The sequence below is a fragment of the Phocoena sinus genome, chromosome 5, assembly GCF_008692025.1.
Source record: "Phocoena sinus isolate mPhoSin1 chromosome 5, mPhoSin1.pri, whole genome shotgun sequence".
NCBI classification, from domain to species: Eukaryota; Metazoa; Chordata; class Mammalia; order Artiodactyla; family Phocoenidae; genus Phocoena; species Phocoena sinus.
In genome coordinates, this window is record NC_045767.1 from 52,218,059 (window position 1) to 52,239,306 (window position 21,248).

Here is a 21,248-nt window from a genome sequence, read left to right on the forward strand (position 1 = left end):
GATGAAACAGAGGCACAGGGAGTTGGTCCAGGAGCACATCCTTAGGAAGTGACACAGCTGACACTCTGCAGCCCGAGTCCCCGCCTGCGTCTCACCTCTCACAGGTGTGGCCGCACAGTTCTGGAGGAAACATCACGCATATTTGCGGGCGTCCTTTTCCATCTTAGATGCATCCAGCAAAAATAAATCAATAGCTGAGGAAATCAGGGGAGAGCAAAGGGCCTCTCAAGAAAGAGACCATTGTACACGTCTCCAAACAGGCTATTTTCGGTCTACTTTTTATTCCGCTGCTACACCCTGAAGGTCACTTGCTACGTCTGCACAAACCAGTGAAGTCACGAAAAGGAATACTTGGCTAGGGAACGCGGGGCTGGGGGGCGGGGGAGGTGACAGAGCTGGAGGAGGTGAGGCAATTCCACATGGACTGCCTAGCCGCCTTCCCTCCCTAAACCGGCCCAATGACTTTCTTTCCTCGCGGTGACCACGCCCCCCGAGGCTGCCCTGCGCGGCCACAAACAGCCCAGGAGCCCGCTCCGAGTTCCTGCGACCGGCTGGCGGCTGGCGGGGTACTGCTCCTCAGGTCTCAGGAGGGAAAGCTCTCTTGGAAGAGCTGGAAAGGTGAGTGCGAAGTCGAGGTTCATTTCGTTCTTCTCGGAGTGTGCTTACTGAGTTTGAAACTGGGGCGGGGCATCCAGCCTCTCCCAGGAGAAGGATATGATCATTTTCGTGGGAGAGAAACAAGCTTCTTCTTCTTTTTTTTTTTTAACATCTTTATTGGAGTATAATTGCTTTACAATGGTATGTTAGTTTCTGCTTTATAACAAAGTGAATCAGTTATACATATACATATGTTCCCATATGTCCTCCCTCTTGCGTCTCCCTCCCCCTCTCCCTATCCCACCCCTCCAGGTGGTCACAAAGCACCGAGCTGATCTCCCTGTGCTAGGTGGCTGCTTCCCACTGGCTATCTAAAATCGCTTCTTGACAGAGCCCAGCTGCTGTAAAGCAGAGGAGTGGGGAGGCGGGGAGAGGGGTGAGGAGGGCAACCCGGGAGGAGAAACTGACTGTTCTCGGATCTGCTAATGCCAGGCCAAGAGGACCTCAGCGTCCTCCGGGTTGGAGAAAAAAGAAATCTGGAGTGAGGAAGACGGATGTTTCTGGATGTTGCCTGCATGGGTGGTGAGGAAAAGCCACCTGCTTAGGGGAGGCACAAAGGGAGGGCCTGGCTGCCTCAGGCACCTAGCTGGGACCCCTTCTTGGAGGGCACCCAGGCATTAGAACACACCGCAGCCTTCGCGGGGGCCGCAGTCTTCCCAGACCCAGACCCAGGAAGGAGGCACCGGCCCCGAGGCTTACTTTGTCCCCTGTCTCTGATAACTATGTTCTCCCCTCTGGACCAAGCGGGCCCTCCAAAAACCACTCGCTCATCCACAGCTCAAACTGAGTGAGAGACTGAGCCAGAAGGGTGAGCCTTATGCAGGCGGGCCTTGAGGGCTAGAGTGAAAAGCTTAATAAGACCCAAGGAGTCAGGGTTTACCTGGGATTTAAGAAGAATTCTCTTTTTAAGAGAAAAACATCTCCTTCAAGTGTTCATTATGACCCAAGCATTCTTGGAAAAGAAAGCTTTGTGGACACACCCAAAACAATCTGTCTTTGCTGTACGTTTTTAAGGAAGTACCTTCCAATCGGCAGAGCCCACCTGAGGGCCACGACCGGTTCAGAAGGAGAGGGGTGGTGGGTGATGATGGAGACCTTGAAGCCAAGGTCTGGCCTCAGAGATGCTCCTCCATTCCCACCCCCACTCCCTGGGGCTTCAGCGTAGTAACCAGGCCACATCAGAGGGGGTTCCCTTGATATCACTTTCTGGACTTCTCCTCCTACTTGTCACTCCTTCTTGGAGCCTTTCCTGGCCACCTCCTCCTCCCAGGGCTGCAATAGCATCTTTCAGCTGATGGTCCTGAAATCCCTATCTGCAGTTTCTCTCTGATAGCTAAGAGCTGCCATTTACTGGGAATTTTCTATGTAGCAGGCTCTGGGCTAAGTGCGTTGATAAGAGCTGTTCAGTGTGGTGCCTAAACCTTGGACTTGGAGCAGACCACACCTTTTCAAATCCTGCCTCAGCTATTATTGTATGCGTAACCACAGGCAAGACACCTGCCTTTCTGTGCCTCAGTTTCCTGCACTTTAGAATGGGCATAACAATGCACCCACCCCAGAGGGTTTTTGTGAGGCTTAAATGAATTAACATATGCTAAATGCTTTTAACAGTGCCTTCAAGTGTGTTCAGTAAATGCTGATTCTACTTGTGTCTTTTAAGCCTCACAGCAAGACTCCAAGGTAAGTATTATTATCTCTATTTGCGGATAAGAAAACTGAGGCTTAGAGAAGAGGGGGAGCCCAGTTAGAGTTTGCAGTCCGGCATTTTCTCTGCTACTCTGTAACCAAAATAACAATTATGCTAACTCTTAAAGAGTAAGTGAAGTGGCAGAGTCAGGCCAGTGAGTTCCGGAATCCATTCTTTTAATCACCACACTAGACTGCATTCCTGTAATGGTTATGGAAAGAATAAACACTCAACCCCAGAATTTAATTTTAAAATGGCACCTGCTTGGGGGTTGGAGAAGGCCTTTGAAAGTGCAGCTGACCCTCAAACCAGCTCTTTGGAGGCAGCATTGATCCCTGTGGGCAGACTGAAAAATGTGAAAATAGCCTGGCATCTCATATCTCGTTTACACCTCCTGGTGGCCCTTGGTGGTCTTACCAGCCTTGTTTTACAGCTAAAAGAGAGTCAGTAACTTCCCCCGTGATATTGCGGTTGTGCGATATGGTATACGTGTCTCACCATAAAATTCCTGGTTGGGTCCCAGAATCTTTGATGGAGCTTTAAACAAAACAAAGCAACTCATGCCCACTGAATCAGAATCCCTTAGGGTGGTGCCTGGGCGTCTGAACTTTAAGAACCGGAATCTGATGTGCAGCCGACACTGAGAACCCCTCCCAGTTACACTGCCTCTTACAAAGGCCAGAAGCCCCATTTACAACCATCTGCTGAACATCCCACCTGGGATCTCGCATCTCAGCAGGCTCGGGTTGAACTTGCCCTCTCTCCCTTCTTCTCGGGGCCTGGTACCACCATCCATCACCCAGTCTCCCCTGCTGGGAACTCCGTCATCCTCAACTCCTCTTCCCCACTGCCAGTGGTACCCAAAATGTCTCCTGTATCCATGCTGCCTCCACCTTGGTAAAAGCCTTCACCATCTCTGGTCTGGATCGCTGCTGCTGCCTCCTAACACATCATCCCCTGACTACCTCTATTTCTCCGCTGTGTCTCCATTTCTTCTTGTCCTTCTCCCCTGTCCTCTCTATTCCCCAAATCCAGCCCACATCCTTTCTCCTGCCAGACTTAATGAACTAAAAACTATCTCAACACTCACTTTTCTGCTTAAAAACTTCCACCAGCACTAGCCTCCTGGCTAATAACCACACACCTTAGTACAGAAAAGCCAGCCCTTCCATCCCTGGCTCAGCGTTCCCTCTTCAGCCTCGACTCCTCTCTGGTGGCACAGGCCATGTTCCAGCCACACTGAATTACCCCATCCCCAAAACGAACTGTGTCCCTTCACAGCCTGTGAACACATCATGTTGTGCCTCCTGCCTGAAATGGACTTCTGACCTGGCTTGGCTGAAAAACTCCTCCTCGTCTTGTGGGACCCTTAGAAGTCACCTCCTCTGGGAAGCCCTCCTGGAGTTTCCCAGGGAGATGGGCAGTCCTTACTCTGTCCTTCCCCAGAACAAGGCTCTATCTTCAGTTACAGGATGGCATTGGAATGATCTGATGACACATCTGTCTGTCAGTGAACTCCTCATTCAACCTTCACATATTAAACGTGTCCTACTGCCAAGTGCAGGCCCAGATGCTACAAACACTGATGAATAAAACTGAGTTTCTAGCGTTAGTCTACTGAGCATGGCAGAGAAGAAGGGATAGGGCACTTCAGAGAGAAGGTACCGCAAGTGCAAGAAGCGCGGCAGCGAGCCTTATGCTGCCTGTGTAAGAGAGGATGCGGAAAGAGAGCAGCAGCAGATGAGGGGCAGAGATCAGGAGAGGGAGGACATCTGAAAGGGCCATGAGAGCCTCACTCGTGTATCCTGAGACAACCCCCCACCCCGGGCCAGTTGTCCTGGACTCCCCACGCTATGGAGATGGGACTTGGGAGGACCGTGATCAGATTTGTGGCTCAGAAAGATCCTCCTGAGTTTCTTGAGATTATGTCCCATCCATCTTTACAACCACAGCACCTAACACAGTTCCTGGAACGCAGCAGGCCCTGAAGAGACAGGGGCCGAAAGAACAAAAAGCACGCTAGGCAAGGAAGCCCCTTGGCAGGAAGCGTTTGGATTCAAGGGCACCGGGGTCCCTGGGATTCCAGGTTTCCAATGACTAAGTCTCGCTCTGCCCCCACCCCCTGGGGGTGCCCGCAGGTGCCCGACTCCGGCCATGCTGGCGCTGCTCTGTGCCTACCTGCTCCTGACATCCCGCGCCTCGGAAGTCTCTGCCGACCCGGACCTGGAGCAGCCCGGCTCCCGCATTCAGGAGCAGATCCGCGACATGTACGCCAAAGTGACGGAGATCTGGCGGGAGCTGACGCAGTGGTGGGCGGCGGGCGGAGGCCAGGACGCCGCGCTCCACGCCACCTGCCCGGTGCTGCCGTCGGCCACGCTGGATGCGGCGCAGCCCCGGGTGAGAGGCGTCGTGCTCTTCCGGCAGCTGCGGCCCGGCGCCTTCCTCGAGGCCTTCTTCCACCTGGAGGGGTTCCCGGCCGAGCCCAATGGCACCAGCCGCGCCATCCACGTGCACCAGTTCGGGGACCTGAGCCAGGGCTGCGACTCCACCGGAGCGCACTACAACCCGCTGGCCGTGCCGCACCCGCAGCACCCGGGCGACTTCGGCAACTTCGTGGCGCGTGACGGCCAAATCTGGAAGTACCGCTCCGGCCTGGCCGCCTCGCTCTTCGGCCCGCACTCGATCGCGGGCCGCGCCGTAGTGATCCACGAGGGCGAGGATGACCTGGGCCGCGGTGGCAACCAGGCCAGCCTGGAGAACGGCAACGCGGGCCGCCGGCTCGCCTGCTGCGTGGTGGGCCTGTGCGGGCCGGGGCCCTGGGCGCGCCAGGCACAGGAGCACGCGGAGCGCAAGAAGCGGCGGCGAGAGAGCGAGTGCAAGGCCAGCTGAGCCCCCCACCCGGGCGCCCCGAGAGCTCCCTCCACGCCCCAGACCCATTCCATGTGCCCTGGGAGCCCCTCCACGCCCTGACACCCCTACAAGTGCCTGAGATCCCCTCCGAGTACCCCAAGACCCCTCTACGCCTGACACCTCTCCAAACTCCTGAGATTCCCTCCATGTGGCCCAGGGCCCCCTCTACGTGGATCTGTCCTGTGACACCTCTTCCAAGCACCCTGAGACCCCTTCTACACCCTGACACCCCTCCAAGTGCCCCAGGATCTCCTCTACACCCTGACTCTCCTCCAAGTGCCCAAGATGCCCTCCATGTGACCCAGGACCCCGTCTACACATCCCAGGATCCCTCCATGCCTTGACACCACTCCAAGAACCCTGGGACACCTCTACACCCTGACACCTCTCCAAGTGCCCAAGATCCCCTCCGTGTGACCCAAGTCCCCACCTTCTCATCTTGATTTTTCTCCTTTTGCTCCCAGAGACACTCCCTACTCTGAGGTACCACTTTTGCCATGGCTAGGATCTCCCCGAAAATCCCCTCCACCCTGAGGTCTCAAACCATGTATACTGAGACACCCCCTTTCATCCAGAGGGCACCCTGAGCTCTGAGGACCCCCAGAGATACTGAAATATCCTCATTTACCCTGAGGGTCTTCCAGACTCCCCCCCTTCCACCCTGGCAACCCTGCCCTCACCCTGTGAGCCCTGAGATCCCTCAATGCCCTAAGAACCTACCTACCCCCACCCACTTTAGGTTCCTCCTAGGCAGTCTGAGACCCCTCCTGAGGTTGCCTCTCCCCCTCCCCCTCCCCAGCATGTGCAGTGCAGCCTGGCGCCCCTGCCCGGTGTCTCCAGCTATTCCCCCAGCCCCACACCCCAGAGAGCTGCTCCTTTGTGGGCTGTTTGGCAGTCTTCGTGTTGCACATTAAAAACTTAGCAATTCAGTACTGCATGGGGGCCTTGGTTACTGTTTTGGTTTATTTGAGGCTTCTCTCCCCACTCAACTATTTTTTGGGGAATGACAAAGATGTTTCCCAAACCTCTCAGGACTTCTCCTTCTCCCCTGCCCAGCTCTGTTGGCTGCAAGGCTCAGTCACTGGTCATCATGCCTTTGGGGTGTGGCTCGCAAGAGGGAGGAAACCAGGATCACTTAGGGAAATGGGGGAAAAAAAAATACAGCTTCCTGGGCCACATGCCAGAGCTGTAGAATCCAAAGGGAGAGGAGAACATCTATTTGCAACAAGCTTCCCAGTGATTCTGATGCTGGAGCCGCTGGCCTGGCATGAGCGGTACACCAACTCACTGGGCCCAGTGGCCTCTCACATCTGCCTCTGTGGGAAGCCTGAGGTCCATTTCCCAGATGGCGGAGACAGGGCCAGTGAGGCAGTGTCCCTGGGCAAGTTATAGGGAGGTTGGTGTTGGTATCTAAAGTTGTCGGCTTTCTCCACAACCAGGACAATGCCCTTCTTGACTTCTTGATACAAAAGCAGTTGGAAGCAGTGGGGTCCAAAGGCAGGTTGGTCTTAATTAAGGCTTGATGGAGGTTCTGCCTCTCTTTGTGAAAATTATAATCTATACACAGACTAGATCAGTCTTGTGTATTCACTTTCATTTACTGAAGTATCCATCCTGGGGTAGACCCACTTCCTAGCTTTGGCTTTCCCACCCTGGTTCCTCAGGGGCAGCTTCTGTTTCTCCCAGACTCTTAAGGCAGTGAGTCAAACTGAACCTTCGCCAGAAAGCCATCCCCAGTGGTTATTTTTACCTCTTACTAGGACTACCTTGTTATTTAAAACCTTTTCCTTGAGCCCAAGCGACAAGTGGGAAGAAAGGCTATTGCCTGGTGAATTTGCTCCACCAACTGGTTCTCACTGGTTTTGAAACGGAGCAGGACTCTGCGAGGCCTTCCCAGGGACAGACCCCTTGTGTCCCACCCCGTCCCCCCGCACACACATACCAGTTTGTATAAAAGCTCTAGCCTCCTAGGCCTTCCCCAGGTTCCAGAGAGCAAATTTAATCAGAGAAGTGAGAAAATGCAGAAACAAAGGAAAACAGTCAAGCAAGACAATAATAGTCTAGTTATAAAACAAAGTCAAGGACCTTTAGTTCCTCCTCAAGTGCTGTAGAGAATATCCTTGAGCTGTTTTGCAGATACTAAAACCCTCACCAGGTGGAAGAAGTTAACAGCACGCTGACCACCAGCACGTAGACCCCAGACCGGTTGGAACCGGAAGGTTGATGACTGAGATTCCTGAAACATCACCCTGTCCTCATCACCAACCAACCGGAAGGATGTCCACGAGCTGATCGTGCACCCTGTGACCCTCTCCCTCACCTTGCCTTTAACCCTTCCCTGAAAGCTATCAGGGCCTTTGGGTCTTCTGGGCCCGTTCTCCTTGCTTGGTCCCACGTTGGGTGCCTTGCAATAAACACTGTACTTTCCCTCACCACGAGGCAGTGTCAGTAGATTGGCTTTACCGCATGTCAGGCGAGCGGTACCAAGTTTGGTTCAGTAATGGCTTGAAATATTAATTTGAAATGTACGGGTCGGCACTGAAAAGGGAATTAGCAGACTGAGTCTTTAAATATCCTGATTTCACATAGAGGCATTTGCCTACCCCCGCAATTAAAAGTTGTGAAAACAAGGCAGCAATTACATAGAAACACACGATGGACAGGAATAAAAAGTCAACACCCCGTCTTCGACTCTGCCGCCCAGATTATAGGTTAATTCAGGATCATCAAGGGAAGTTTGCATTTCGTTTTCAGAAGGGGGCTGGTGCTTCTCATTGCTTGTCTTCCGTCTTGGTCTGTTCAGAAGGCTGCTGTCACAAAATACTGGAGACTGGGTAGCTCATAAACAATAGAAATTTATCTCACAGTTCTGGAGACTGGGAGTCCAAGATCAGGGTGCCAGCATCGTCAGTGAGAGCCCTCTTTGGGACTCATAGCCCATACCTCTTTGCAGTGTTATCACGTGGTAGAAGGGGTGAGGGATCTCTTTCAAGCCTTTTTTAAGGCAGCAACCTCACTCATGAGGGGTCCCCCTTCATGACCTTGGGACCCCCTACCAAAGGTCTCACCTTCTAATACCATCATATTTGGGGTTTAGGATTTCAACATATGAATTTTGGGGGGAACACAAACGTTCAGACCACAGCAGCTTCTGTTTTTAGTTTCTCTCTTCACTACCCTTGACCCCCCACAGACTGAAGAAATACCCTCGCAGATCTGCTTCATTTCTGTCGTGTCCATTCATGGGAATGGGATTGATAAACTATTTTATGGGGCTCCAGAGCCAAGAAACAAAGAGAGGAAATAATAGAGGGGCAAGTTACAGTTCACTGTAAGGGCCAGGAATGTATATAGCACAGGGGCTGAAAGTTTAGGCTGAGGTAGAAAGGCCTGTTTGGAACCTCAGCTCAGCCACACTTATAAGCTGTGTGACCTGGGCAAGTCACTTCACCTCTCTGGGCCTGAGCTGTCTCATCTGTAAAAGAAGACTATCGCATTGGACTGTTGTGAAGATTAAATCAAGAGTTACTCATGAGAGGTGTATGGCATAGCGTGAAGGCCTAAGGAGCTAATGAATGGCTAAGGTCAAAAATAGCTACCTAGTCATGGATTGGACGACCTTGAAAGGTAGTGAGTGTCGTGTCACTAGAAGGATTCAAGTAAAGGCAAGGCTGCTACCTCTTCGGTTTGGAAGAAGGATTTCGGCATCCATTAAGAGGCCAGCTGAGATGAATTCTGTGATCCCAACTCTTGGGGGGAGGGGCCAAGATGAAGGAAAGACTGGTGCCCGTAAGGGCAGGCATCTGGTTCCTGCACAGAACCGGATGTGTGCCACCAGACCCGCCCACAGGACCCCATTTGGCCCCTGGAGGCTATTTTTACTCCTCTCCTCTTACAGATCTATTTTGTTAATCTTCTTATATTTGCTGTTTTGACTTCCCAGCCAGCTTGCTAATCAGTTTGCCTATTTGACTCACAGGGTTTGCGTTTGTCACTGAGACTTAAACACACACTTGTTTTGATTTCTTTTTGTAAAATTAGAAGCGTTTGATGTAATGACTCTACCTAGACGCAGCTGGTAAAGTGAGAATAATGCTCCAGTTTGCACAGTTTAAACACAATGTCGACAATAATTAGAAACGCTATCTTTAGATGTTTAGGATAAGCTTTTTCTCCGAATTGCAGTGAATTTTTCTTCCAAGTGGGGCTTTTCAGTGCGTGTATATACAGAAATACTAAAAACGTAAGAAAATAGAGCAAATCAGTGAGTGCTTTGGTCAACTTGAAAGATGGCAGGAAATTAACTGATTTTAGATCTGGCGTTTTTGACTGAATGCATAAAATCTTTACATGCTCCATATTTTTCACGACTAGCATATGATCTAAAAATTTTAGGGACGGATTGCAACTGATAAGTTGCTGCAATATGCTAAAAGCTATGCTCAGCCTAGCCTCGGCCTTCGGCGAGGGTGGGAGGAGGACAATGTAAATACTACCGGTGATTAATCACCGACATCAGGATAATTACATTTTAATTTCAGGTAACAAAAAGGATACAGTCATGACACATGATCAAAGATCCACTAAATCAAGGTCTACAACTGAACAGAAGTTACTTTGTTTAAATCAAATTACAAAACAGCAGTTGATCTGCTTTTTTTTTTTTTTTTTTTAAGTCCGTTGTTTTAAATTTAATAGGCTATCCCTGGCCTTTGCCAAGATCCCAAAATATATTCCAGGGCTCATACAGATTCCAGAAAATCATACTTGTCAGTATTATGCAAACTTTCCCTAAGAATCCGAAAAAGAAATCCTCATTTGGTAAAGAGGTGTTAATGAAATGTAAGGCGACACACCTATATCTATCGTTTTCAATTACCTTCAGGCTGTATCAACTTGTTTGGTTTGGTTTGGTTTCTGTGAACAACTATAATATCGCGAGATGGGTCCTTCTTATTTTTCTGCTTATTCCTAATTAGATTCACTGCCTCGTTCTCTATTGCATCTGTAGAATGTACAAATTTTTCTCTGTTCAGAAAGACATCTGGAGAACAAGGAATATATTAATGCAGTGAGTTGAGGGGAATCCTTTGGCTTTTTGACATCTTAACTGAGCCATATGAAGGTACCCTCAGTATTATTAAGGAGGAAGATTGCTCCAAATGGAGGCTTCCAAAATGAAAGCAGAGGGGCAGAGATGGAAGGGACTCAGATAGAGACCTTCTTCAAAGAGAAATAAGGTATCAAGTCACAGGGCTACAGGAAACAATCCAGCCAGGAGAGAGCCACAGGTTTTAGAGGAAACCAAGAGTGGCAAAGGCATGCTGTGATTTGAAAGAGACAGGAAAGGTAACCCCAATGAGCAAGTAGCTGGTCTTCGAAATTCTTTAGAGAGAAGATTGGACGTCCATTTGGAACAATTCAGATGGTGAGCTGGGGTGCAAATGCTCCCAGAAGGAATAACACATCCCCAAATTCACTCCAACACATGAATGACTGATACTAGAACTCGTTTTTTAGAGCTTCAAGTCATGATGGTGGTGTGTGTCTGGGAGTGAGGGCACAGAAAGAGGAAAAATGATGGGAAAATGAATTTCGCTTCCTTAAGACTGCCAACTAGGAGCAGGTTCCAGCAGGGATTGAGCTGAATGCCATCGGGGGCCTCCTAACGACAGAGGCTGTTCCAGGAGAAGGAGAAAAGGGGAGGGGGAGAGGAAGGTGCAGAGGAGGCATGGAAAGAGGAGTTAGGGATGAGAAATGTCTGGTTTACAAAAACCAATCCATTTCCACAGGCCTTAATTAAAAGAATGACAAACACTCATATGTAAAAATCCACACCTAAAGGCTCCCAGGTACAGAGCGATCACAAGAAATGCAGTGTGCAAACAAGCTTTCATTAAGAGACCTGTCAGCTCGGTTTCATTTATCCAGACTGTTCAGCATTCTGCTGGCAACTGAGCTGGAAAAATAATGGAAGGACAGATACACTTGAAGAGGTAAACAAAGGTGGGAACGTTTCAGCTGCAAAATAGGACAGGTAATAAAGAAGTCAGGGAATGGGAGAGATGAGATGGCATTTTTCTTAACAAACAAACAAATAACAACCACCCCTCCCTCAACGCCACACTCATCAGTAATGCAATATTCTGGCTTTTAAAAGAAAAAATGAAACAAGAACAGACATGTGGGGTTCAGAGACAATGCTATTGGTGGCCTACTCAAATCTATCCCCCGCTCTGCTACACTTCCCAAGATCTGATTTTGTTTTAGTGTTCACCCTTTTAGAGTCTACATGTCCAGGGACAAGGCTCCTCCCCAATTCAGAGGATAATCTTGATGAACCTAAGCCCATCAGAGTAATTTCATCTTCCTTGCTAAGGACTGTTTGAGACATGGACATTTAACATGGTCATATAGGCATGTGACAATTTTGACCAATGAAATGTGACAAGAACTGGGTTACCTGCTCTTAAAACACACACACACACATACACACACGCACACACACAGAAACTTCCTTCTGCCTTTGGACACAGATGTGAGAACAGGTGATGGCTGGAGCTGTTGCAGCCATCTTGTTATCATGAGGGAGTAGATGACACCGAGGCAGGCAAAGCAGGAAGACAGAAACTCAGATCCTTGATAACTTTCTTGAATGAACCAGCCCTGCCTGGCATTCCCTACTTCTTAAGTTCTTGTTATGAAATATAATTCATTTCCTTATTGTTTAAGTTTCTTCAAGTGTGAACTGTAGCTGAGAGTACCCCAACTGATGCAGGGTTATCTGGTGGAGTAGGGCACAGAATGCAATACATTTTCACAATGACTCTTAAAAAGACAAAAGACAACCATAAGTAATTGCTGAAACTCTTTTTAATGACTGTGGAACAGAAGAACCATGTTGAGTTGGGATAGCAGAGGTGGGACAGTGTCACATGTATGTACAGGGCAATGTCAAGATGACAAATATGACAGGATCATCTCATTGGCTCCAATTCCATCTAATAACACAGGACCCACCCCCCTACACAGGCTGATTGGATACACAGAGCTTATGCTATCGCTCCCTATGACCCCCTGCCCTGAACCCCATACTCTGGGACTCATGGCAGTTTTCTTGCCCATGATGGAATGTGTAGGAGTTTATTATAAGCCCTGCTTTCCAGAAGGTGATAAATGGGCCCTAAAGACATGCACCTGGCCAATTGTGTGTCAAAACCAAGGCTTCCGTGGGGAGAGATTTTTCTTTTTATTATCATTGTATTAAATCTGGCTGTGTTTTCCTTTGGTGGCTTTGGCGTCCTATGCAGTAGTGTTAAACATTTGCAGAGAGTTTAGGCCTGGTGCAGCAGGAAAATGATTTCTGTGGCTGCTGGCCTGGGCAAGCTTTGCAGCCGCAGAAGCGACCTCCGTGGAGGGAAAGGTAAGGGGATGAGTCTGGGAAGGGGGAGAGGCTGGAGCACAGAGGGATAAATGGGGCATTAGGGCCTGACGGGCAGGGGTAGATGTCGTGTCCTGCTCACCGGGAGCCACAGTGCTCTGACTCAGGCGTGCCTGCATCCCTCTAGGTGATGAGGGTGAACTCAGGTGAGTGGGAAGAAAGCAGCTGGAGGTCCACCCAGGGTGCATTTGGCAGAGGATGGGACCCTCTGGTCTGCACCTTGCCCTCCTTCAGAGCAAGGCATGCAAAGTCTGATGGATCCCACCCAGCTGGCAGAGTGATGTCAGGAGATAAATGTGGCAGGGAAGTTTTGGGGGCGGGGAGGGGGGGCGGGCGGCTGGCCACCCACATGCATGCAGGATTCACACCTGGGATCCCAAGCCTGGTCTAAACCTCTGATTTCTAGGATGACTTGATGAATTTTCTACCTCTCCCACCTTGGGAACTTCTCTTTTCCCTGCAGGAGAGTCTCTCAAAGGAGTCATTCTGGTTCTCAGGGACGTTCTGAGCTTTGGGATCTAGTTTTAGGTCTTCCTGGAGAAATGAACTGCGTTCAGCACAAAGAAAGGTCTGTCATTTGATGAGGCTTCAAGTGCTGCAGCGCCAGATGCCGCCTAGAAAAGTTAATTTTATCCCCAAGGAAAGAAGCAGGTGGGGGTGACCACTCTCCGCTTTCCCACTCTTGGAGCTTGAACTTGGTTCCCTAGCCCCCTCCCCTCCCCATCATCACAAAGGCTGTAATGAGTTACTTTGTTTTTCCCTTTCTTTCCACTCTAGGGCCACGAGCTCTGTCTTTAAAACCCCAGCAGCCGGCAGCACAGGGGGAAGCAGCCGCAGCCTTCTGTTGGAGGAGTGATGCTAGAGGTTTCGGGTGGTGGGGGGATTGTGGGTTGGCCCCTAAGCAGCTATATCTTGCCCCAACCCTACAGGACCATAAAACCATAAAACCCTATATGTAGCCTGGGATGAAGGGAGAGAACCAGTATTCCCAGGTTCTGGCTCTCATCTCATCTCAGAAACAAAACATCAAAACACCACTGGAGTCCCCCCCCCATCCTCCCTGCGTATCCACGGCCCGCCCCACTCCCCCCTGTCCTGCCCTCTCCAGTCACTCCAGGTCGATTAATCCTCTAGAATTACAGGCTGGAAAATTCAGCTCTAGTAGTCAGCAGACAGGTCTCAACAGGGGCTGTGGATTTCAGACCGGAAGCCTAACCTTCTGAGCCCACTTAAGCCCCTTTCCGCCTGCCAGTCGGTGCCACTACAGACAGCTCTGCGGGCAGGATGCCAAGAACACCCACGCTGGGAGGTCCTACCGGGCCCTGACGTGATGGAGAGGAGCCGGGGGCCCTCTGGACCCATTGTGCTTAATTACACCGTACTCTACAGCCTCCTAATCATTACAAAGACCGGGATCTGATTAAAAACCCCATCCATTTCAAGCCCTTCCCATAATTCTGATCGACAACTTTAACTGCAAATAGAAAAACATCTTATCTCTAATAAAACAAGTGCTGACAGAAAGATGGATGTCGAAAACCAGCCATATGGCTGACACGATTCCGTGCCTGGCCATGTTCACAGCGTGCAGCTTCCGCAGAAAGAGACGACACTGAGAAGCTTGAGGACCCGCGTTTAATAAATCGAACTGTGCTGGCATCGTCAGGGTATTCACAGTTTGCACCAGGAGCTGTGTGTCCTTTTTCACTTGCAGACTTGGAGGTGTTTTAGGAGAAAGTGACTTCGGTGAGCTGTTCTGATGCTTAATCCTTTACCGACCCAGGTGCCTTCAATGTGTCGTCATGCCTGACCTCGTTCCCCTTCAAGTTTTCATGGTGTTCCTTCTACCTCCACTCTCGGGGGTCTCTCCTTGCCATCTTCCAGGGTGGGAGCTTCTGCTGCAGGCTGGCTGGACTCAGCAGAGTCCGGGCAAGGTTTGGGGCACGACCCCTTGGCGGCCAGGCCCGGCGGGGATGGCCCCATCTCGTCCCTCCGACTCTCCACGGGACTCTCTCTTGTGACCCCTTCTGGTTTGGCAGCTGCCTGCTCCTCTGCCAGTTTCACGATTTCCCTTCCAAGCCTGTTTACTTCTTCTTCCTCAGAAGGTAGCTGCGGTAATGAGGGATGAAAGTGCTTGCGTTGGTTCCTGTGGCTCTGATTTGCTGGGGAGCTAACGGCGGGCCTCCCAGCATCCTCCCGCACTGTCAACGCCTCGGCAGCGGCACGACTTTCATCTCGTTCTTGCTTCTGAGCCTCCCCTGAAACAGACCAGGAACAGCATCAAACCTCTGGCTGGAAGTCAGCCCTTACTTCCCCTCTCCTCCCAACCTCGGGCCCACTGCTGCCAGGCCTCCGACACAGAAAATCCTGCTGAAGGGAACACAGGGCCCACAAAAAAGAAAACAGCCACTCTGTTGATTCCTGTGTCATTAATGGAGGGAAAGGGATCACGTGGGCCATGTCGGTAACCCCTCCTTTCCAGGCACCTGGTTATCGCCTGCTTCGCTCTCTGATGGTGGTTCCTTGTGCCCATGAAATATTTAACCTGAGGACAAAGGGTTTGTAGGTTCTGTAGCTCGGGGAAGATCTGGGGGTCTTTAGTAATGAAAAGAGGTTCTCGCTGCTCTCTGTGTGGGAAACAGAAGGAGAGTTAGGGAGGGATTGAGCACCTCCACCCCCATCTCCATCAGCACCTCATTCTTTGATGCAGACCACTTGTGCTTTCTCACTTTCAATAAAGTGCTGTATGCAAAAGCAACTTCAAGCTACCTACCCCGCCTCTCTAAACTGTTCTTTCTAAACCTGTACAACAGAAATTCTCTAGCTGCAACTGGAGGGGGATGGGAGAGAGCATGGGGCCCTGAGAGCCAGCATCCAGCCCCCATTTTCCTATTTGCTTGCTTTGTGGTCAGGATGACCTGTTTGGCCTTCTTCTTTTTTTTTTTTTTAACATCTTTATTGCAGTATACTTGTTTTACATTGTTGTGTTAGTTTCTGCTGTATAACAAAGTGAATCAGCTATACGTGTACATATATCCCCATATCCCCTCCCTCTTGCGTCTCCCTGCCACCCTCCCTATCCCACCACTCTAGGTGGTCGCAAAGCACCGAGCTGATCTCCCTGTGCTATGCAGCTGCTTCCCACTAGCTATCGATTTTACACTTGGTAGTGTATATATGTCAGTGCCATTCTCTCACTTTGTCCCAGCTTACCCTTCCCCCTCCCCGTGTCCTCAAGTCCATTCTCTACATCTGTGCCTTTATTCCTGTCCTGCCCTTAGGTTCATCAGAACCCTTTGATTTTTTTTAGATTCCATATATATGTGTTAGCATACAGTATTTGTTTTTCTCTTTCTGACTTACTTCACTCTGTATGACAGACTCTAGGTCCATCCACCTCACTACAAATAACTCAATCTTGTTTCTTTTTATGGCTGAGTAATATTCCATTGTATGTATGTGCCACGTCTTCTTTATCCATTCATCTGTTGATGGACACTTAGGTTGCTTCCATGTTCTGGCTATTGTAAACAGAGCTTCAATGAACACTGTGGTACAGGACTCTTTTTGAATTATGGTTTTCTCAGGGTATGTGCCCAGTAGTGGGATTGCTGGGTCGTATGGTAGTTCTATTTGTAGTCTTTTAAGGACCCTCCATACTGTTCTCCATAGTGGCTGTATCAATTTACATTCCCACCAACAGTGCAAGAGGGTTCCCTTTTCTCCACACCCTCTCCAGCATTTATTGTTTGTAGATTTTTTGATGATGGCCATTCTGACTGGTGTGAGATGATACTCATTGTAGTTTTGATTTGCATTCTCTAGTGATTAGTGATGTTGAGCATCTTTTCATGTGTTTATTGGCAATCTGTATATCTTCTATGGAGAAATGTCTATTCAGGTCTTCTGCCCGTTTTTGGATTGGGTTGTTTGTTTTTTGATATTGAGCTGCATGAGCTGCTTGTATATCTTGAAGATTAATCCTTTGTCAGTTGCTTCGTTTGCAAATATTTTCTCCCATTCTGAGGGTTGTCTTTTCATCTTGTTTATGGTTTCCTTTGCTGTGCAAAAGATTTTAAGTTTCATTAGGTCCCATTTGTTTATTTTTGTTTTTATTTCCATTTCTCTAGGTGGTGGGTCAAAAAGGATCTTGCTGTGATTTATGTCATAGAGTGTTCTGCCTATGTTTTCCTCTAAGAGTTTTATAGTATCTGGCCTTACATTTAGGTCTTTAATCCATTTTGAGTTTATTTTTGTGTATGGTGTTAGGAAGTGTTCTAATTTCATTCTTTTACATGTAGCTGTCCAGTTTTCCCAGCATCACTTATTGAAGAGGCTGTCATTTCTCCATTGTATTCTCTTGCCTCCTTTGTCAAAGATAAGGTAACCATATGTGTGTGGGTTTATCTCTGGGCTTTCTATCCTGTTCCATTGATCTGTGTTTCTGCTTTTGTGCCAGTACCATACTGTCTTGATTACTGTAGCTTTGCAGTATAGTCCGAAGTCTGGGAGCCTGATTCCTCCCGCTCCATTTTTCTTTCTCAAGATTGCTTTGGCTATTTGGGGTCTTTTGTGTTTCCGTACAAATTTTGAAATTTTTTGTTCTAGTTCTGTGAAAAATGCCATTGGTAGTTTGATAGAGATTGCATTGAATACGTAGATTGCTTTGGGTAGTAGAGTCATTTTCACAATGTTGAGTCTTCCAATCCAAGAACATAGTATATCTCTCCATCTGTTTGTGTCATCTTTAATTACTTTCATCAGTGTCTTATAGGTTTCTGCATACAGGTCTTTTGTCTCCGTAGGTAGGTTTATTCCTAGGTATTTTATTCTTTTTGTTGCAGTGGCAAATGGGAGTGTTGCCTTAATTTCTCTTTCAGATTTTTCATCATTAGTGTATAGGAATGCAAGAGATTTCTGTGCACTAATTTTGCATCCTGGTACTCTACCAAATTCACTGATTAGCACTAGTAGTTTTCTGGTAGCATGGCCTTCTTTTTTTCAGATACAAAATGAGGGGCAGGACTCTCTGATGGCCCTTCCGGACCTAACAAGCAAAAGAGGCTCTGCATGCTTGGGAAGCACTTGGGGAGTGAGCTCTTGGCACCCAGACATGTGTGTTCAACACTAGACCCTGTGGTTCTCAGAAGTCAAGGCAGACCTTGACTGCTGTCCCCACACCCCAAGCCTCTAGTTCTGATACAGATTTGCTTCTCACATTCAAAAGAAGCCATTTTCCTTCTCTTAAGTCCTTTTAATGACCATAGAAATTTCCCAGGGACAGACATTCGACCAAATCTTGTATATACTCTAAAGCCTGTATTTAGTCATGGACCACTATGTATTACTCTCCTAAGAGCTCATTGACTTCAGTAAGTATTGTACCTGAAAATGAGACCATTACTTGAGCTTAAATGAAATTCATGAATATATAAATGAGTGACTAAAGCAAGCCTTGATTTTTAAAAAAGTAACTCTTCAGATCTGTTCAGCCAGGATAACGTACGTTAGTTCCTAATAGGTTCCTGTGCTCCCCAGCTCCTCCTGCTGTAATGCAACTATCAGGAGAGGAACCTTCCCTAAGGCTTTGCTACTAAAAGTGGGGTCCGTGGACCAGCAGCAGTGGCATCACCTGGCAGTTTGTTAGACATGCAGTATCCTATCCCAGACCTACTGGTTCAGAATCTGCATTTTAGTAAGATCGCAGGCGATGTGGCTGCACGTGACAGTGTGAGAAACACTAGAGCTGAAACACAAATATGACTATGCCTTTCCCCAGCTCTCAAACCTCCAAAGGCCGCCACCACCCTGAGAACAAAGCCCTAGCTTCTCCTGACATTCAAGACCTTCAGTGACCCAACATCCATTTACCTGCCATGCCAACTCTTCTCCTCGTGTCCTTATACTCCAGCCAGACCGAACCCTTCATGGCACCCAGCCCTGCCCTCTGCGTCTTTGCTTACATGGTTGATGCCTCCGTGACCATCATTCCTTGATGCGTCAAGATGACCAGCTTCAAGAGTGAGCCCCACCTCTACCTCCGCCGTGAAGCCTGTTTGATTAAATCCTTCCACTGCCCTAATCCCCACAAGGTTGTGTCTGAACCTCCAAGGGAACTTCATACTTTTAACTTTTTTAACCCTTAAATTGTTACTTATGTATAATTAGCTTATAAAACGCACCTGAAGTATAAAATCTTACCTGATTAATTTTTTACCTTTGCCAGTAAAGGGGGGCTCAGTAAATAGCTTATTAAATGTTTGAATCTATAGACATATACATGAATGCATGAATAAATGAATATGTTAGTACATATATTTCAATACCATCCATAAATAAATGAAAGCAGTCCTTGGATTTCTTTGTTCCAGGTTCAGGTTGCTAAAAGTTCCTCAAATGGCACTTTGAGAAAAAAAGATTTCTAACTCACACAATCATTTAGCTACATCTGTGGTAGCTCAGGGAAGCAATCACATAATTTTCATACTAACAAATGAAAAAATGTTATAGTGGTTATACAGGAGACACGGGGAAACACGGAGTCAAAATGAGCCAGTTTCCAGCATAGTGCAAGAAGCTTTAGTCAAAAGGAGTAAATTATGGTCCTTTCTGCGGCTAAATTTTTCACCAACGTGAGATGAATAAACTCCTTCTGGAAATTACTCTAATGAAATTACTTCTTCCAGGACACTTAATAGTATATTCTGGTGCCCCTGAAAAATTAATTAACCTTATCCATAACAACCTAACCCCTAAACCATTTGCGCTGTTTTTACTGTAGGTCAGGTTAATCTTCTCTACCTTAATTTACATCTAAGGGAGGGTGGTCTAAATTACACTGGGGCCTTTTGGTTCGCCGGTCCTTTGCCTTGTGCCATTTTTTTAGATGACATTCCGCTCACATCCAAATGTATGAATCTTTTTCAAAATGGCAAACCTCTGAGATTACCAGGGAGAACTTTTCAATTTTTGGGTGGTGAGGGGAACGGGGGCCACACTGCTGTCATCATTATAGGTCAAGGCACAGTCACAATAAGGGGATGGACATGGCTGTAATTCTCTTGTCTGGTCCTATTGTGGATTTTTTTTTTTTTTTTTTCCAAGAAAGCCTAGATGTTCAGAGTCTCAGGACCATAAACATATAGAGACCAGGCTCTGAGACTGGCTTATGGTTCAACAGCAGGATTTGCCAATCCTCTTCTCGCTTTTGTTTATCCAAAAGATATCTAAAAAGTACACTCAAGTAGTGATCAGAAGACAAAGAAAAGTTACTGAAAAGACCACAACTCTTGAGCTAATAAGGAGGACCTCTGGTTATTTGCTGTGGGAGCAGAATCTTCCTTTAACTCTGTGATTCTGGAATGTTGACGCTCAAGCTGTGGGAGTTTTATTTCTCCTTTGAGAACAGACACATAGCATTGCCATTTCTTTTTTTTTTTTTTTTTTTTTTTTTTTTTTTGCGGTACGTGGGCCTCTTACTGTTGTGGCCTCTCCCGTCATGGAGCACAGGCTCCAGATGCGCAGGCTCAGCGGCCATGGCTCACGGGCCCAGCCGCTCCGCAGCATGTGGGATCTTCCCGGACTGGGGCACGAACCCGTGTCCCCTGCGTCGGCAGGCGGACTCTCAACCACTGCGCCACCAGGGAAGGCCTTGCCATTTCCATAAAAGAAAGATTTCTGAATTGGCTCAGAATTGAAAAATATTATTACCCCCCAAATAGTAATTATTCCGTGCTGCTTTAGCAAACAGAATTAGTATCATTAATACTTATTAATAACAATATACATATCAATAATGATGAGGCAATCAACTGATACAAATGCATTAGGACACAAATAGTGCAGAGAGAAAAAATATTTTCTCTAAAAGAAAAAAACAGTAGCTCTTTGTAGAAAGGATTGCTGGTCTTCTAAAAATGTGTTCCCTCCCCCCTAACATTGGCCCGAAGGGCACATTCATCTTCTTTTGTTAACTGGTCTCTGATGGGCTTTGTCCTCCTGAGTGTGAGCTGCTTTCAGTTGGAATTAATCAGAGATGCAGCCATGATGAGGGCATCCCAGACACTGACAGCAGTTACATAAATGCTTCCTTGTTGCCACCTGTGCTGGCGAAGGACAGGGTTGGAACAATGAGAGCTAATGAAGGAACTCTGAAAGCTATCATTTTGAATCAGGCCATTACTTACGCTACCCTTCTGAAAATCAAGCCAGGCTCAGACTCCATGTCAGGTTAGCAGGCTTGGGCCTGCCGGGGGGCTCAGCAGGCCACATCAGACAGAGTGCTTCGGATCTCCATGGGGAAACTGGATGCTGGCATGGGATGACCACCAGCCAAGACATGTTCCAGACTGCACAGCGGGCTACGGTGTGTTACAGGCCAGCCTTGCAAAGAGCCACACGCTGCTGGCTAGAAAGTCCCAGCCTTGTCTTCTGGCCAGTGTGGGAACCCCACATGTCAGGAGCTCTCTCCAGGAATTCTTCCCGCATGTGCTTGGGGAACCTCTCTGTTGAAATCCTAGACCTGTCCAGGCTTCTCTTCTTACCATTCCATGC

The 21,248-nt window shown here is 48.2% G+C and overlaps 2 protein-coding genes across 3 annotated transcripts in view; one reads left to right on the forward strand and one right to left on the reverse strand.

The window, feature by feature from the left end:
• The first annotated feature begins 497 nt into the window (after positions 1-497).
• Positions 498-6,189, forward strand: SOD3 (superoxide dismutase 3). 2 transcript variants are annotated; one of them, XM_032633559.1, is made up of 3 exons: positions 510-618; positions 2,269-2,337; positions 4,483-6,189. In XM_032633559.1, exons 2-3 carry the CDS (start codon positions 2,291-2,293, stop codon positions 5,231-5,233), a joined length of 798 nt encoding a protein of 265 aa, XP_032489450.1. In that variant the 5' UTR covers positions 510-618; positions 2,269-2,290; the 3' UTR covers positions 5,234-6,189. The 2 variants fall into 2 exon arrangements, with proteins under 2 accessions (XP_032489451.1, XP_032489450.1); XM_032633560.1 differs by lacking the exon at positions 2,269-2,337 and having other exon boundaries at positions 498-618.
• An 8,122-nt stretch (positions 6,190-14,311) lies between these two features.
• Positions 14,312-21,248, reverse strand: part of CCDC149 (coiled-coil domain containing 149) — a 96,778-nt gene continuing 89,841 nt past the window's right edge. Inside the window, 2 exon segments of the mRNA XM_032632671.1 lie at positions 14,312-14,562; positions 14,565-14,953. Coding sequence (XP_032488562.1) covers positions 14,518-14,562; positions 14,565-14,953 — 434 coding nt within the window. The 3' untranslated portion in view covers positions 14,312-14,517.